Below are 17335 nucleotides of genomic sequence, written 5' to 3'. Positions count from 1 at the left end.
ATCTTATCATTATTAACTTATTGTCTACCAATATTTGTGGGAATTATATACATCGCTGGATGTGGGGCAGCTTTTACGGTGCCTCACAAGCGTCCGCGACGACGTTCTGTTTTCCCCGTCGGTATGAGATGTCAAACTGGAATTGTTGGAGTTCGAAGGCCCATCGTGCGATTCGGCCTGTCGGGTTATCGATTGAGTTCAACCACTTCAGGGCGAGGTGGTCTGTTATAACGTCAAATCGGTATCCTTCGAGGTAGCACCTCATCTTCCTAATTGCCCACACTATCGCAAGGCACTCCTTTTCCGTAGCAGAGTAGTTTTCTTCTGCTGCAAGCAACCTCCTGGTGGCATAGGCGATGACTCGTTCGGTTCCATCGACTTGCTGGGTTAAGACGGCTCCAAGGCCGAAGTCGCTTGCGTCGGTTTGTAGTTTAAATTTGAGGTTGAAGTCCGGGCAGGCCAGTACTGGTGCCTCGGTGAGCTTCCTTTTCAACTCCTCGAATGCCTGTTGCTGAGGGTCGCTTCAGGTCCATTTCCTTCCCTTCCTGAGCAGGGAGGACATTGGTTGGACGATTGTGGCGAAGTTCTCCACAAATCGCCGGTACCAGGATGCTATCACCAGACATCGTCAAAGTTCCTTGCAGTTAGTGGGTGGTTGGAGTTCTCTTACAGCGGCTATCTTGTTTGGGTCGGTGTGTATTCCGTCTTCGCTGATGACGTGCCCTAAGTAAGTTATGCTGCGCTGGAAAAACTTACACTTCGCCTTATTCAGCTTCAAGTTGGCCTGCCTAAGCCGTCGGAGTACTTCCCGTGTGTTCGTCCAACGAGGTCCCGATTACGATGATGTCATCTAGATAGGCGAATACGTGAGGCTCCATGTCGGGTCCTATCACGATGTCCAGTGCCCGCTGAAATGTAGCAGGAGCCGAGTGCAAGCCGAAAGGCATTACTTTCCACTGGAAGAGCCCGCGGCCTGGCACGGTAAATGCGGTACAGGCGCGGCTGTCTGGGACCACCGGGATCTGCCAGTAACCGCTTTTCCAGCGTCGAGATAAGCTTAGCGTTGCGAAGTCGTTCCAAGATGTGTCCTATCCGCGGTAATGGGTAGGCGTCCGGCGGTTGTTACGGTGGGGCTCTCCACTTGTTGAAGTGCCGGTGATCGTCGTGGGGTTACGGTAGGCGCGATGACTTGTATTCGAGACGGCGATCGTCGAGGGGCTGCCACGGGTGGTACCGTCCGACGGCGCTTGGACTTATAGCAGCTACTCGTGGGGTGGCTTGCTTCTGCTTGTTAGCGGCGGGGTGTAGTAGGAGAGAGACAACTGGGCTTTCCCACAATGGATAGTGGTCTCGATCCCGCAGAGGAAGTCGATTCCGAGGATGATCTCGTCCAAGATGGACGGTAGCACTAGCAGTGTGGTCTTAGCCGTACCCCGTCCTAGGGTTACGGTGGGGGTCAGGGCGTGGGTGACGTCGGTGGTGGATCCATCTGCCAGGGCAATTCTCGTTCCTACATCCCGGCGGTTATTGGTACTCCCAATGTCGTCGGCTATTTTCGCGCTGATGAAGCTCCTGGACGCCCCGGTGTCCAGGGTGGTGTGAAACGTCTTCCCCTCAATGCTGACCGTCGCCACGATGTGCCCCCCTTCAAACCGTAAAGGTGGGGTTAGTTCTGGGGTCCTTGGTTCGTTTGTTCCCCGGATGGGCGAGGACTCGGTCCGTTTCCCGGGTTTCGGGCCCGACAGCAACCGTTGGTTCGCACTCCCCTCCTTCCACACTGCCAGCAGCACAGGACCTGGGGATTGGGGCACTCTTGGCGGAAGTGTCCTGTCTCACCGCAGCGGGGACAAGCGTTCAGTACATCGATATGGTGTTCGGGTCCTGCGCCACCATTCGATTTGTCGCCGGGGTGCCTGGAAGTTCCAGGGGCTGACCCACGTTTCCTGTGGATTGTATGGGAGCTGGAAATCGTCTGGAGTAAACTTTGCCCGGTTGCTGGTGCTGGTGATCGTGTCTTCCAATCGTTGGAAGTATTGTGGTGGGAGAAAAAATTCAAGAAATTCTTTCCTGAAGATTTTCCACGTCACGTCCTGTATCTGGAATGTGCTGTACCAACTTTCCGCTGTTCCCGTAAGCAATCCGGAGATTACCCTGGGGAGTCGTGCGGTCTTGAGTCGGTATGCGTTGGCTTGTACTTCCAGGCGTTCGACAAATGAGCGCGGGACGGTCTGTCTGTCGAATAAAATGCCTCAGCTCCGCAGTTTTTTCGCCAATGTGGCGGAGGATATTTCCTCGCGTGCGGGAGGGTCCGCGTTTGTGTTCCTTGTCGGTCGGTTGCCTGGCGGTACTTCCAGTCTTAGGGAGGTGCTCCCGGTGTCGAGCCCTCCCAGAGGGCTCGGGGATTTGACCCTGGGTGTGCCTGCTTCTGGGAATGTACTAGCCAATTCCTTGGCTCGGTCCTGGAGTTCCGGCTCGAGGTCCTCCCGGGTGAGGAAAGTCGCTAGCCGACTGCGCAGTTCCTCGACGGTTCCCCCTTGGGGTAACCCGAACTCGGCTAAGAGGAGTTGTAGTTCCTCTTTGCGTTGATAGGATATCCACCTTACACCCATGGTTTCCGAGCGACAGAGAGCGGAGGGGGAAAAGAATTCAAAAAAATCGTACCACTTAGTGGTGCGCGGAAAAATAATTCGGGGCGAGGGTACCGAATATTTATAGGACTCGGGGGTCCTTGCTGTGCACGGTGCTAGGACTCGGGCTAGGATGCCGAATGTTTACAGGACTCGGGGGTCCATTGATTGCGCGGTGCTAGGGCTAAAGGCCCGGTCAAAAACCTAAGTGGCCGAACACGAGTCGATCGGCGCGCTCACAGAAAGTGCAAGTGTCAGCATTCTGTTACACACGCCGGACGAACTCAAGTGCATGCATATACCCTCGCGCTCCAGCTTAAGAGAGCATAATTTAATACATATAACATATAGATATACATAGCCGTCTCTCTGCCGTCCAAATGTAGGCAGCGCAGCTACGAGACTTAGAACCTAAGGGAAACACAACTCGACGTTGGTAGCGGCACTAATGCTGCTCCAGCCTTTTAAATAAAGACCTTTAAAGAACAAGAATTAAACTGAGTGTTCTCAATTACGACATGGCGACCGTGACATTGGTCAAAAAGGATCTGGACCTGGATCTGGACTTCGAAGGATACTAGGAAACGGCAACAACGACAACAACGGCAACAACGCCAACAACGGCAACAACAGAAATAGCGGCAACAACAGCAACAACAACAATAACGGCAACAAATGCAGCCAAAGAACAAAAACAAGAAACGCAGTGAGTAGAGTGCGATGTGTGCCAAACGTAGTGGCGTGGTGAAAAGATTGAAAGCCAGAAAGGCTGAACTATTGAAGCTGCTGAACAGCGGCAATGCAATAAGTTGGAACAACTCGGTAAAACTACATGCCGAAGTTGAACACATCAAAAATTTGCTAACAGTGCGTAAAAATCAAATCACAGCCACACACACATCCACCTACCCTGTAATTCCGAATATTGCCAAAAATCTAAAAACATTGCCTCCTCCAGAAAAAATTTCCATCCCAAAGCTGAAGAAGACATGCCCGGATGACTGCAAGGGCCCACTGTGCTCACCCTATTGCGACTACACCTGTGCAGCCAGCACCGGCGCGCCACCAAAGAAGTAATAACGTGTGCAGCAAGCACCGGTGCCCCACCAAGAAGTTCAGCCTGTGCAGCCAGCACCGGTGCCCCCACCAAGAAGTTCAGCCTGTGCAGTCAGCACCGACACCGTCGGGCGCACCAAGCCAGACCAAGGACAAGTGAACCGACAGCGCTACCAAGAGCGCATAATTTTTGTTTACTCTGCACTGCGTTGCAAAATTTTTTAATTGCACTGCGATGCATATGTTTTTATTTACTATATAAAACAATTGAGCGACATAAAAGTTGGCCGATTAGAATGTGGCCTGAAAACCATACACAAAATAGGTAGAAAACTTGTAAAAATCTATGCATCTAAGTAATGCTAAAGGAAATTTTCCACAGAAACAGAACATTATAATTATACTTTAAAAATATATACCCATATATACACATATTTTTAATAATAATTGTTATTATATTGTGCGCAAATTGTTTTTTTTAAACTGTATAAATTGCATAATAAATGTCTTAAAATGAAATATATGAGCCAGGCAAATGATTTGGACAAAATTTAAAAATATATAGCACAACAACAATAATAGAAAACTAATTCTGTAATCAAATTTTAAAAATTTAAGAAAATGGAATACAATAAAAATGAATGAATAAAAAAAATATATATATATTAAATAAAAATGGCTACACTAAAGGCAATTAGAGACACGTATGATAGGGACATTCACTTTAAAGAAAGAATTCTGCAATTAGTTTCAGCAACTTCAGTGAGCATTTATAGTTTAGAAAATTTATATATTGAAACATTTAATTTAGATACTTCTCCACTAATACATTGCACAAGCCCCCAAAGGGGAATTGTATTATCCACTATTCCAGGCGTACAAGTTAGATCGGTAGTAGACGAGCACCCAATACTAGGTAGAGCAATAGTAATGACAGTTTTCAAGAAATAATTCATATCCATAATATAATGGAATGGAATGAATTATACAAGCTAATAAATAACATAAAATTAAATCAAGGTCATTGGGCCCAAGTATCAAAATTTTTGATCAGACTACGATCTAATTTAATATCAATTAAACAAAAGTTTAAGTTGGACATATCAGTACCGACTATACTTAACACTTCTTTAACTGTTGAAACTGGTGATGAAACGGGATCAACAAAACAAACTGACGTTGACGAAATGGAATCAGAAGACCTTACTGGAACAAATCCTAAAATAGAAGAGCAAGATTTAAATAATCTTACTATTCCAACTGTTTTAATGTCAGATCTAGATAATTCTACAGATTCTGATGATAGTTCAAGCATAATAGAGAATAAAATAAGGTCCGATATCACAATGGCACAATCTAATATTGATTTTATTAATACAGCATCCAAGCTTATACCGGTGTTCGATGGTAAAGCTGAAAATTTAACAAGTTTCATTGATGCATTACAAATAATAGAATCAATAAAGGAAACAAACTAAAAAATTTGTAAATAGTTGCACAGAAGCAACCGGACAGCCAAACACTGTCCTATATTACAAAAATTATACACAGCGCGGCGGAAACCGCGGACGTGGAAATTACAGAGGTAACTTTGGTAATCGTAATAATAATAATTACAACAATGGTAACCAATATAATAATGCTAATAACAACAGCAATGGTAACCAATACAATAATGGACGAGGCAACTATAGAGGAATCTATAGAGGTCGTGGCAACTCAAGTGGAGGCCACAACAATAATAACCAAGGTAATGTCCGAGTTACCAACAATACATCAGGTGATACATCGGGAAACTCACAAAACTCTTTAGAGACTCAACAGTAGAAAATGCAAGGGTTCATACCGTCAATCTAAGTCTGAACATATTTGTATCATTCAATCATGTGTCTACAGGAAAAGAACTCGTCTTCTTAGTAGACACAGGTGCAGACATTTCAATAGTTAATGAAAATTCGGATGTCTTTCATGACATAAAAGATAATTATATTATAGACATAAGAGGAATAAGTCAAGAGGTAACAAAATCTAAGGGGTTAACTTCTATTGAGATACAGACCACTAAGTACATAATCAAACACGATTTTCATATCGTGGACTTACATTTCGCTATCCCTTGTGATGGCATTTTAGGAATCGATTTTATAAAAAAATACAACTGTCAATTAGACTTCAAGCCATCTGAAGATTGGCTTATAATTAGACCTAATAACTTAAAATTTCCGATTTATGTTCCAATAACATACAGTTCTGGCAACAACTTAATACTTCTGCCAGCAAGATCCCAAGTTATTAGAAAAATTCAACTAAATTCACAAGAAGACAGTGTATTGATTCCAGATCAAGAAATTAAGCATGGTATTTATATAGCAAGTACCATAGCAACATCTAAAACGCTTTCATAAGACTACTTAATACCACAAATAAAGATCAAGTAGTCAGTACAAATAAGTTAGCTTATGAATCACTTTCGAACTACGATGTAGTCAAAACTAATCTAGAAAATAGAGAAAAATCTGTATAATCTCAACTTTCAAAAAACTTCCCTCCACAATTCAAGTCACAGCTTTCAAGTCTATGCACACAATATAATGATATATTTGGATTGGAAACCGAACCAATAACCACGAATAATTTTTATAAGCAAAAACTGAGATTAAAGAATGATGAACCAGTGTATATAAAAAACTACAGAGGCCCACACAGTCAAGTGAACGAAATACAAAAACAAGTCGGAAAATTGATCAACGACGGGATTGTTGAACCATCTGTATCTGAATATAATAGCCCATTGTTACTTGTTCCTAAAAAACCATCTCCAGGTTTGCAACAAAAGAAATGGCGGTTAGTGATTGACTATTAAATCAAATTAATACAAAATTATTGTCCGATAAATTTCCACTCCCAAGAATTGATGATATTTTGGATCAACTGGGACGAGCAAAATATTTTTCATGCCTTGACTTAATGTCAGGATTTCATCAAATTGAACTCGAAAAAAACTCAAGGGATATAACGTCATTTTCAACGAGCAATGGCTCATATCGCTTCACGTGATTATCTTTCGGATTAAAAATAGCGCCTAATTCATTTCAGAGAATGATGACTATTGCATTCTCTGGATTAAAGCCTTCACAAGCATTCCTTTATATGGATGATTTGATAGTTATAGGTTGTTCCGAAAATCATATGCTTAAAAACTTAACAGACGTTTTGGAGAAATGAAGGATATACAATCTAAAGTTATTATTATTATTTATTTATGTATCTTCCTAGCGCTAAAGTTAACTATTTAATTTAAAAGTAAAGCAAAGTTTACAATCTTACAGAGAGTTTTACAGAATTACTTAAACATATTTGCAAGTTTTAATTATTATCCGTAGTACAATTTTGAATTCTTATCTATAGTTAGTTCTTGGATTTATAATTAGTTGTGTGTGGTTGTGGGTGTGGGTTAGTTATTTTTTTAACATTAATACTTATTCTTTCCGAAACTGTCTAGCACTTCTTGTATTCTTTAAACTGTGTGGTAAATTATTCCAAAGCTTAACAGCCCATGCAAAGAAGTGATTTTCACTAGAGGAATAGTTGATTCTTGTGGGAATTATATTATTCGTTCTGGCTGATTGTGCAAAGTTGAGAAACGAAAACAAGTAATTTGGTTCCTTGGTCGTGACTATTTTGTGAAGGAGAATCAGTGTCCTAAATTCAACTAATGTGGAAAAGTCTAGTCCAAAGATTTGTTTAGCATGACTTGAAATTGAATCGTGTGGTTTAATATTGAAAATAAATCTTGCTATATTGTTGTATGCTACGTTTAATTTATTCCTACTTATTGAGTCACATTTTCCAAATATTTCAATGCAGTATAATAGTGAAGGGATTATAATCGACTTTGCTAATACCATTTTACTATGGGTTGGTAAAATACTCTGGATCAGTTTTAATTGACGTAGTTGACAATACGTCTTACCAACTATATAGTTAATATGATTGGACCACGAAAGAGTGCTGTTGAACACAATTCCGAGGTTGTTAGCTCGATTTACGTATTCAATCTCATCAGTATCAACCTTGAGCCTATGCAATGGTGCGTTAATTTCTTTTTTAAAAATTATCAAACATTTGGATTTTTTTGGATTTATTTGAAGACCGTTTGAATTTATTTGAATAACGATTCATTGCCCAATTGCTAACAAGTTTAAGTTCACTATTACTGACATCAATACATTCAGATATACAGCTATATGGACGACTCACATACACTTGCATATCGTCAGCATACATCTGGACTTCACAATTAGACAAGACATTTGGAAGATCGTTCACATATATCGAAAACAGTAATGGTCCAAGGACCGACCCTTGGGGGACACCACGCTTAGTAAATAAAAAGTCTGAGGTCTCAGACTCCGTTACAACACATTGAGATCGGCCCATTAGGTATGTTCTTACCAAGCTTGTAGCTGGGTTTGAAAAATTATATAGTTTTTCTTACTTAGTACACAGAATAAAATGATCGACAGTGTCGAAAGCTTTGCTATAGTCTAGCAGTGTTAGAAATGTAACTTGCCTGTCATCCGTTTTCATGCGAATATCCTCTGAAAATTTTAAAATTGCTGTCATACAACTACGCGTTTTCCGAAAGCCATGTTGTCGTGGATTCAACAGTGAATTATCGTGAAGATACAAATTAATTTGTGTGGAGACTAGGCGCTCAAATGCTTTGGATAGAAAGGAAAGTATCGGTGTATTGTATTGGATATCGGTCTATATTCACCCTTTTTTTTTGGTATAGGAAGTACTTTAACTGCCTTCCAGCATGTTAAAAATGTAGAAGATGTTATTGCTATATTAAAAATGTGTGTTATATATGGAAGTAGCTTGGGGACAAGGATTAGTAAAAATTTTAGATGTATATTATCGAGACCCATTGCACTCGATTTTATATTTAACATGGACTGTAGGACATCACACTGACTCACACAAACAAAATTAAAGCTAGTATCACAGTTGTTGTTTGGCAATGTGTTCAGGTACGGGTTGTTAGTTTGATCAGGTACTAAAGGTTAAGATTTTACAAATTTATTATTTAATTCATTAGCATTAATATGGCAAGCTGTCTCTTGTCGTTGATTTCCTACTCCAATACTTTTTATGTTTTTCCAGAGTTCTTTACCAGATGACACATTATTGAATTTCTGTTGATAGAATTTACTTTTAGCTAACCAGCATGACTTATTGACCTTTATTCTCAAGGAACTGTACTGCTTGTGTAAGTAATCTGTTTTATAGCGTTTCCACTTTCTATAGGCCCTATCACACGCATTAATTGTATTTTTGATTTCCATCCTAATCCATGGGTTCCCATTTGGCCTAATTTTTTTTGTTTTGACTGGTACATATTTGTTGTATAGAAGCTCGATATTGTTGTTAAATAACTTTTACTGCAAATCAACATTGGGAATTGTATACAATGCTTGCCAGTTGTAAGAGTTACACTCTGAGTCCAGTAGCGTATAGTTTATATCTTTTAAGGCCCGATAGGTTATGGAGTATTCCTCAGCGCTTACGTCTATGCTATACGTCAAGTACATAAGATCATGCCGCGAGAAAACTGGTACAGATACCTGGTCATATAAAAGGATTTTACTTGCGTCATCTACGAAAAATACATCTAGTAGGGTTGGTGAGGATTTTGTGAAATGGGTAGGGTGTGTGACATTTGCTGGCTGAAGTCCGAGTGATAATAGTTCTGCGCAGAGACTAGTATCAGTTAAAAGGTCACTGTTGAAATCACCGGTTAATGCAACATTTTTGTATGTCCATGTTAGGGCAGTCAGATTGGCAAGTAGATCTGAGTAGCAAGTAGTACGATGTGGTCTATAGGCACAGCCAATAAGAATGTTTTAAGAATTTGTTCCTCGTACTTCTACAAATAAGTATTCTATTGCACTCTCTAGCTCTTGCTGCATTTAAATTGTTTACGGACAAAAATAGCAACACCGCCGGCATGATTTACTCTTTCAGAACGAAACAGATTGTAATCAGCACAAGGAAGATATGAACTACTGATATCGGACGTGAACCAAGTTTCGGAAACACAGATGACATCGACTTTTGAATTTTCGAATAGGTACCTGAACTCATCGACTTTATTAGTCAGACTTTGCGCATTTATGTGACATATTTTCAGACCAGTAGTTTGTTTACAAAGAATTCTGATCAATGCATGGTTGTTAAAGTTTTGATTAGGCTCTATTGCAGACATAAGTAAAAGAAGTATAAGTACTTTGAAGTGCTAAGACCTGGAACACACACACAGTACCACATACAAAAGTACAAATTGCAATTGAAAGTAAATATAAATAGAACTAATAATACCTTAAAATAAACATATAGAACATTTAGATGAACTGCATTAACGAAATAAATTAGGTGTCGCTCCATCCTTCCTAGAGTCAGTTTCAGCAGGTGTCTCATGCCGATCAGGATTAATGTCGGTAAGGGCCCTCATGTTCTCAATGCATAGGACCTGATCACTACCCGTCTTCTTTACGTGGACCATTGCTCGACGAGTGAAGACAGCCGATAGGGCCTTCTGACGCTTCATGTGCATGGCTGCTTTAAAAATATCATAGTTGGTTTTAGTCAGCTGTTCGTTCAGATACATTGGAGTGGGCGAATCTATGCCAACATAACTTAGAGAAAGCTGGCTTTTCGTTTCACGCCGTAGTGCACCCACGGTACGCATTAGGTTAGCCTTGTCCTCAAGTCTATCAAACTTGATCATTATAATTGGGTGAACTATAGAACGACCGTTTCTAGGGGGTTTCATCCGGAATATATCTCGAATTCTTAGGGTGGGGGTAACCTTAAGTTTAAAGCAAAGGGTGTGAAACAATGCCCTCACATCTTCGCCTTGATTAAATGGTACCCCATGAAAACGGAGATCACAAGCTACCCTTTAATTTTTCTGCAGCTCAGATGCCGACTTTAGGCGATTGACTTGGTCTTGCAAGTCCCGGATTTCCGCAACCTCACTCTCCAAACGCTCAACTCTCTTCATGATTTCCGACATATCACTGTTAATAGCGTCCAGCGTAACAGTAATTTTGGTCGTAATGCGATTCTCCAGTTCAGCCATATGGTTTTTAAAGAAATCAGTTTGCTCAGCAAACTTCTGGTTTATTTTTCCCAAAGCCCATCTGTTGGAGAACTTAACTCAGTGGAAGTTTTTCCCCTGGTTCTCTTTGCTGGCGGTTGTGGCATGTTTAGGCAGTTAGAATTTAAAAAAAATGGTTCGGCGAAAAATAAGCTAGCTGCTACAACACGAACTCTTTTAACAGTCACACTTCTGCGGTGGTGTGATCGTGCCGTGTGAATGGTGACAACAGCTGACCTGGTCCACCAATTTTTTTGGCTTACTTTTGACACGCTTTCTGGCTCAAGACAGTTTTCCGCCTTTTTGCCGTTTTCCACCGTGTTTGCGACGATTTGAGTGGTCTTCGGGGATGTGAGTGGCTTTTGCGACGCGAAGAATATAGTTTTATTTTACCAAAATCAGCAACGATACGGGAAAAACATCAGCATGTGCAGACGACTTAGGCTCCGGGACGATTTGTTGAAGCTTGAACTCAGAAAAAACGAGTAAACACGGGGCTTGAGGTATAGCACGTGTTATATGTTATATGAATTTTTAATTCCAGAAAAATATTCATTTTTTATGCATGAGGTGACTTTTCTCGGTCATAAATGCACAGATAAAGGAATACTTCCAGACGAAAAGAAATACGATGTCATTATGAACTATCCAGTCCCACATGATTCGGACAGCGCTAGACGTTTCATAGCATTTTGTAATTATTATAGGCGTTTTATTAAAAATTTCGCCGAATATTCACGGCACATAACAAGATTATGTAAAAAGAATGTTACTTTTGAATGGACAGATTGCCAAAACGCATTCCAATATTTAAAAACAAAACTAACGGACCCTACTTTGCTACAATATCCCGATTTCAGCAAAGAATTTTGTATAATTACTGATGCAAGTAAACAAGCATGTGGAGCGGTTTTAACTCAAAACCATAACGGACTCCAACTTCCCATCGCATATGCATCGAGAGTTTTTTCTAAGGGAGAAAGTAATAAATGTACAAGTGAGCAGGAATTAGCTGCAACACACTGGGGAATATTACATTTTCGACCATATATTTATGGAAATCACTTTACAATTAAAACAGATCACAGACCATTAATATACCTATTTTCAATGATAAATCCGAGTTCTAAACTGACACGTATGAGGCTAGAGTTAGAAGAGTATGATTTTACAGTTGAATATCTAAAGGGAAAAGACAATTATGTAGCTGATGCGTTATCTAGAATAACCATTAAAGATCTGCAAAATATTACTGGAAATATAAAAAAAGTCACTACTAGAAATCAAAATAGACAGAAAATCCGCGCGGAAAACAAAGAAATAGAATTGCCTAGGCAATCTATAGAGAAATCTTCTAAGCCCAACGTATACGAAGTCATAAACAATGACGAAGTACGTAAAGTAGCGCTACTCAACCCGGTGGCCCTTATAGAAAAACAAGATGAGAAAGAAGCTATACTGTCTACATTCCATGACGATCCCATACAAGGAGGTCATACTGGCATAACAAAAACCTTGGCCAAGGTTAAAAGACATTATTTTTTGAAAAGTATGACTCGAGATATTACTGAGTATATACGAAAATGTCCGAAATGCCAAAAAGCTAAAATAACTAAGCACCATAAGACTCCATTGATACTAACTGATACGCCTACAAATGCTTTCGACATTACCAAAATTAGAAACTGGCAATGAATATGCAGTCACTCTAATATGTGACCTAACTAAATACTTAGTAGCCATACCAGTTCCAAATAAGAACGCGAACACTGTCGCTAAAGCAATTTTTGAATCATTCATTCTGAAGTACGGTCCAATGAAGACGTTCATTACGGCCATGGGTACAGAGTATAAGAATTCAATTATAAATGATTTGTGCAAATACCTAAAAATTGAAAATTTAACATCTACGGCACACCACCACCAGACAGTCGGACAATAGAACGAAGTCATCGAACTTTCAATGAATATATACGCTCATATATATCTGTTGATAAAACTGATTGGGACGTATGGCTCCAATATTTCGTTTTTTGTTTCAATTCGACCCCCTCAATGGCACATAATTATTGTCCATACAAGCTAGTATTTGGTAAAACAAATAATTTACCAAAACAATTTAATAGTATAGAAAATATAGAACCCATATATAATATAAATGACTATGCTAAGGAAAGTAAATATAGATTAGAAATAGCATACAAAAGAGCTAGAGTAATGATAGAAGAAAATAAGAAAAATAATAAAATACTATATGATCAGAAAATAAACATTATATAAACAACAAACAGGTCATAAGTTAGATTATCAATATACAGGTCCGTATAAAGTAACGGAAATAGGAGAAAGAAATAACATTATAATAATGAATAAGAAAAACAAAAAACAAAAAGTTCATAAGGATAGATTAAAAACGTTTATTTCATAAATGCATTTAGCATGGCCATGCTTAGAAATACTTCTTTCTTAAATAAGAATACTATTATCAATTACATTCTCTTGTGACGGTTTGTCGTTGTCGGGTGGCTCAGGGATGGCCAGGATTCGTCACAAGAATTTGTTTGTGTCAGGCGTGGTTGCTGAAAGAGAGTTCCGACCCAGCCCAGAGTAGAAGTCGTGGGGAATTACTTAGTAATTGAATTAGAACTAGGTTTTATTTCAGTAAGTATCTTGACAATTTATTAACAACTAACGAATTCACCGGTTTGGCGGGATGCCGCCCTTGCAGCCTTCGTTTCCTTCTTACGCTTAGAATACCTGGTCTCGGGAGCAGTCCAGCTGCTCGATAGGACCAGCTCGGGTTGGGTTACCTGAAATGAGAATAGGGTGCCTGGGGACCCTGAAGTCAGCCACGAGCGAGAGAATTGGTTGCTCGGGGACCCTGAAGTCAGCCACAAGAGAGAGAATTTGTTGCTCGGGGACCCTGAAGTCAGCCACAAGAGAGAGACTTTGTTGCTCGGGGACCCTGAAGTCAGCCACAAGAGAGAGAATTGGTTGCTCGGGGACCCTGAAGTCAGCCACAAGAGAGAGAAGTTGGTGCTTGGGGACCCTGAGGTCAGCCGCAAGAGAGAAGTTGGTGCTTGGGGACACTGGGGTCAGCCGCAAGAGAGAGAAGTTGGTGCTTGGGGACCCTGAGGTCAGCCGCAAGAGAGAGAGAGAGAAGTCGGTGCTTGGGGACCCTGAGGTCAGCCGCAAGAGAGAGAGAGAGAAGTCGGTGCTTGGGGACCCTGAGGTCAGCCGCAAGAGAGAGAGAAGTCGGTGCTTGGGGACCCTGAGGTCAGCCGCAAGAGAGAGAAGTCAGCCGGTGAACCGTGCTGTAAGGAGGTGTGATCCTAAAATCAGCCGTCTCCTATGGATACCTTCAGCTCGGCAAGCCGGGAAGGTTAGAGGGGGGAGGAAGTAGTGCGGGAACTAACTACAATGTATAGAAGCGGACTTTGATCGAATGATCTAGTCCACCAAAAAATGACTTTGCTGCTTACCACCACTGGGGAGATGCTTCTGCACCCTTAGACGGTTGGCTGCTAAGTGCCTTTCTATGGCCCGTGGCCCGTCTTATATAGGGCTCGGCGAGATTTAGTGTGCCCGTCGTCTGTGGGATTTGCCGGGCTAAGTGTGACCATCTCTCTCTCGGTCTAGTGTGCCCCTATATGCGCGATCGCTGGCGCGCGCGCGTTCTCGGTTTGAATTTGAAATTAAATGATTCTATAGTGCGCGCAGCGTCACACTCCCCCCGTCATGGATTTTAGTGGTATTGAATCGTGACGTAGTTTCCCCTATTCGACACCACTCGCCAGGTTGTCTCTCCATCCTTTATCAGCCATCGCTGCTGCCTTCCAATTCTTTTTCCTGCTAGCTTTTCCTTGATACTGTCTCTTGCCGTTCTCGATATTCCCGCTCCTTCTGGTAGTGTCCATCCTTTGTCGCTGTGCTCCTCCTCATGGACCTCTAGTATATCCCGGGCTGCTCGGCTATCCTGGGCGATTCTGGCTACAGCCCTTATGGTTTGGCTGCTCCCTTCGTTGCCCTGCCCTGACCGGGTGTTACTGGTTGTTTGCGGTGCCGGGGTCTTCATGTTGCCCCTCCTCTTCGCCGGTGCCGTCCGCTTTCGTGCGGCTCCCGCCATCGGTATCGGCTCTACTAATTTCGCCATAGTCTGCGCTGCTGCTATCTTTGCATGCTTTTTGCGGACTCTCAGCGCTGCCTCCGCGAACTTGTCCATGTTTTCGTGTTCGTTCTGTATTGTATTTGTTCCTCCGTACGGCTTAGGGTCTCCAATGTATATCCTCTTTGTTTTCCGTTTGTTCGGGTCTTTTACTGCCACTTTCGTCCGCGTCTTCCTTGATTTTTTCTGCTGTGATCCCTTGTACTTCTCCTTGATCCAGGTGTCCGTGACCTCTTTTGCTTTCAACTTGTCCTGTGCTGCTACCTCATTCCATTTTCGCTCTCCATACTGGACTACGCCTAAGTCCCTGGTATTCGTTTTTGTCTCCGGTTGGTCCACTTTGTCTCCGGCTGCTCTTATCTCTAGCTCCAAGCCTGCACATCTCAGCGTGCTGCGTGCCCCGGCTAGAAAGTTCATTCCTAACAGTATTCCTCCTGCCACTTCTGTTAGTATCATGAATGTTACCCTGAACGCTCTTCCTCCAAATTGGATTTCTGCTGCGAATTCTCCTCTCGCCTTCTGCGTTGCTCCGTTGGCCATTGTTATTTCTGCTCGGGTTCCACAATATTTGCCTTGTTGCTTCAGATCTTGATATCTGCTTCTGCTTATCGCGCTTCTTGATGCTCCTGTGTCCACGGTTCCTTTCGCTGTCTTGTTACCGACCCTTATCCGGGCTACTATTTGGAACCCGTCGCAACACAGCTGTTCCCCTGCTGCTGGTTCCTTTATTGCCGCCTGAGCTGCCAGATTCAACTGCTCAGGTCTCCTGCAGCACTCCTTGGTTCTCGTACCGTTTCTTCCACAGATCCAGCAAAACAGCCTCGGCGGATTGCTGCACGAGCTTCCCGCATGTCATGTTCCTCCGCAGCGCATGCATATCTCCGGTCCTAGTTGCTGCTGTGCAGGTTGGCTTGCCTGTGTCCGGTCCTCTGCCTCTATTTCTTTTACTTCTTCCGCTAGTTTGAGGAACTCTGTCAACGAGTTGAATCCTGCCCTCCTAGCGTACAGCTTTATCTTGCTCCTGCTGTTTTTGTATACTCGGTCCAGCTTGGCCTCTTCTGAGAGTTTCGTGAATTGCATGAGTTTTCGTAGCCCCATTGCGTATTCTCTTACGGGCTCCGTTTCTCTCTGTTTCATCTGTGCAATTTGATTCTCCAACTGTTCCTCATACCTCGGCGGCAAAAAATATTCTAGAAGTTCTGTTCTGAGCTGAGTCCATGTTACGATCCTGCTCGGCGTGGTGTTCCACCAATCACTCGCGATCCCCTCCAGGATGAATGGCATCGTCTGTATCAGCTGGTCCTTCCGTATTCCGTATCCGCCTGCCCACTGTTCCATTTTGCTTAGGAACTCCAGTGGGTTTGTTGTTCCTTGGTACCGGATGCCCCATCCGCGTACCCGGTCTATGACTTCTGTTTCCATTTTTATTTCTGCCTTTCCTTCCGTTTCGTCCCCTCGACTTGCTCCTTTAATGTCCATTATCTCCTCCCTTTCCCTGGTTACCACGATCGCCGGAATTGTTTCCTTCGCCGGGCTTTTTTCTCTCCTATATTTTTCTGTCAGATCTGCGAGGGTTTGTCTGACCGTTTCCGTATGATCCGTTTTTTTGGCGAACACTGCCAACAAACGTCTTAAGTCTTCACTTTTTTCTGCCGTTCCTAATCCGGACTCTTCCGTGTATTTCGTTAGTTCGCTCTTTGGTGCCAGATATACCCAGCTCGACATTACTCCGCTGGTGTCGGTTTATCTCTTGCAACCACTTTAACCTGCTCGGGCGCCACTGTGACGGTTCGTCGTTGTCGGGTGGCTCAGGGATGGCCAGGATTCGTCACAAGAATTTGTTTGTGTCAGGCGTGGTTGCTGAAAGAGAGTTCCGACCCAGCTTAGAGTAGAAGTCGTGGGGAATTACTTAGTAATTGAATTAGAACTAGGTTTTATTTCAGTAAGTATCTTGACAATTTATTAACAACTAACGAATTCACCGGTTTGGCGGGATGCCGCCCTTGCAGCCTTCGTTTCCTTCTTACGCTTAGAATACCTGGTCTCGGGAGCCGTCCAGCTGCTCGATAGGACCAGCTCGGGTTGGGTTACCTGAAATGAGAATAGGGTGCCTGGGGACCCTGAAGTCAGCCACGAGCGAGAGAATTGGTTGCTCGGGGACCCTGAAGTCAGCCACAAGAGAGAGAATTTGTTGCTCGGGGACCCTGAAGTCAGCCACAAGAGAGAGAATTTGTTGCTCGGGGACCCTGAAGTCAGCCACAAGAGAGAAAATTGGTTGCTCGGGGACCCTGAAGTCAGCCACAAGAGAGAGAAGTTGGTGCT

At 42.5% G+C, this 17335-nt stretch overlaps 1 protein-coding gene across 1 annotated transcript; it reads right to left on the bottom strand.

Moving 5' to 3' along the window:
- Positions 1 to 15865: 15865 nt before the first annotated feature.
- On the bottom strand, positions 15866 to 16435 carry LOC123037632 (activity-regulated cytoskeleton-associated protein-like). Its single transcript, XM_044459291.1, has one exon. It carries the CDS (start codon positions 16433 to 16435, stop codon positions 15866 to 15868), a length of 570 nt encoding a protein of 189 aa, XP_044315226.1.
- Between the last annotated feature and the right edge of the window lie 900 nt (positions 16436 to 17335).

The sequence above is a fragment of the Drosophila rhopaloa genome, unplaced genomic scaffold, assembly GCF_018152115.1.
Source record: "Drosophila rhopaloa isolate 14029-0021.01 unplaced genomic scaffold, ASM1815211v1 contig_190, whole genome shotgun sequence".
Taxonomy (NCBI): domain Eukaryota; kingdom Metazoa; phylum Arthropoda; class Insecta; order Diptera; family Drosophilidae; genus Drosophila; species Drosophila rhopaloa.
The sequence above is the reverse complement of the archived record's forward strand: the minus strand, read 5'-3'. Positions and strand labels throughout refer to the sequence as shown.

Bases quoted from the DNA above. Each gene is read 5' to 3' on its own strand.
- LOC123037632 (XM_044459291.1), bottom strand. From the start codon at position 16,435: ATGGAAACAGAAGTCATAGACCGGGTACGCGGATGGGGCATCCGGTAC.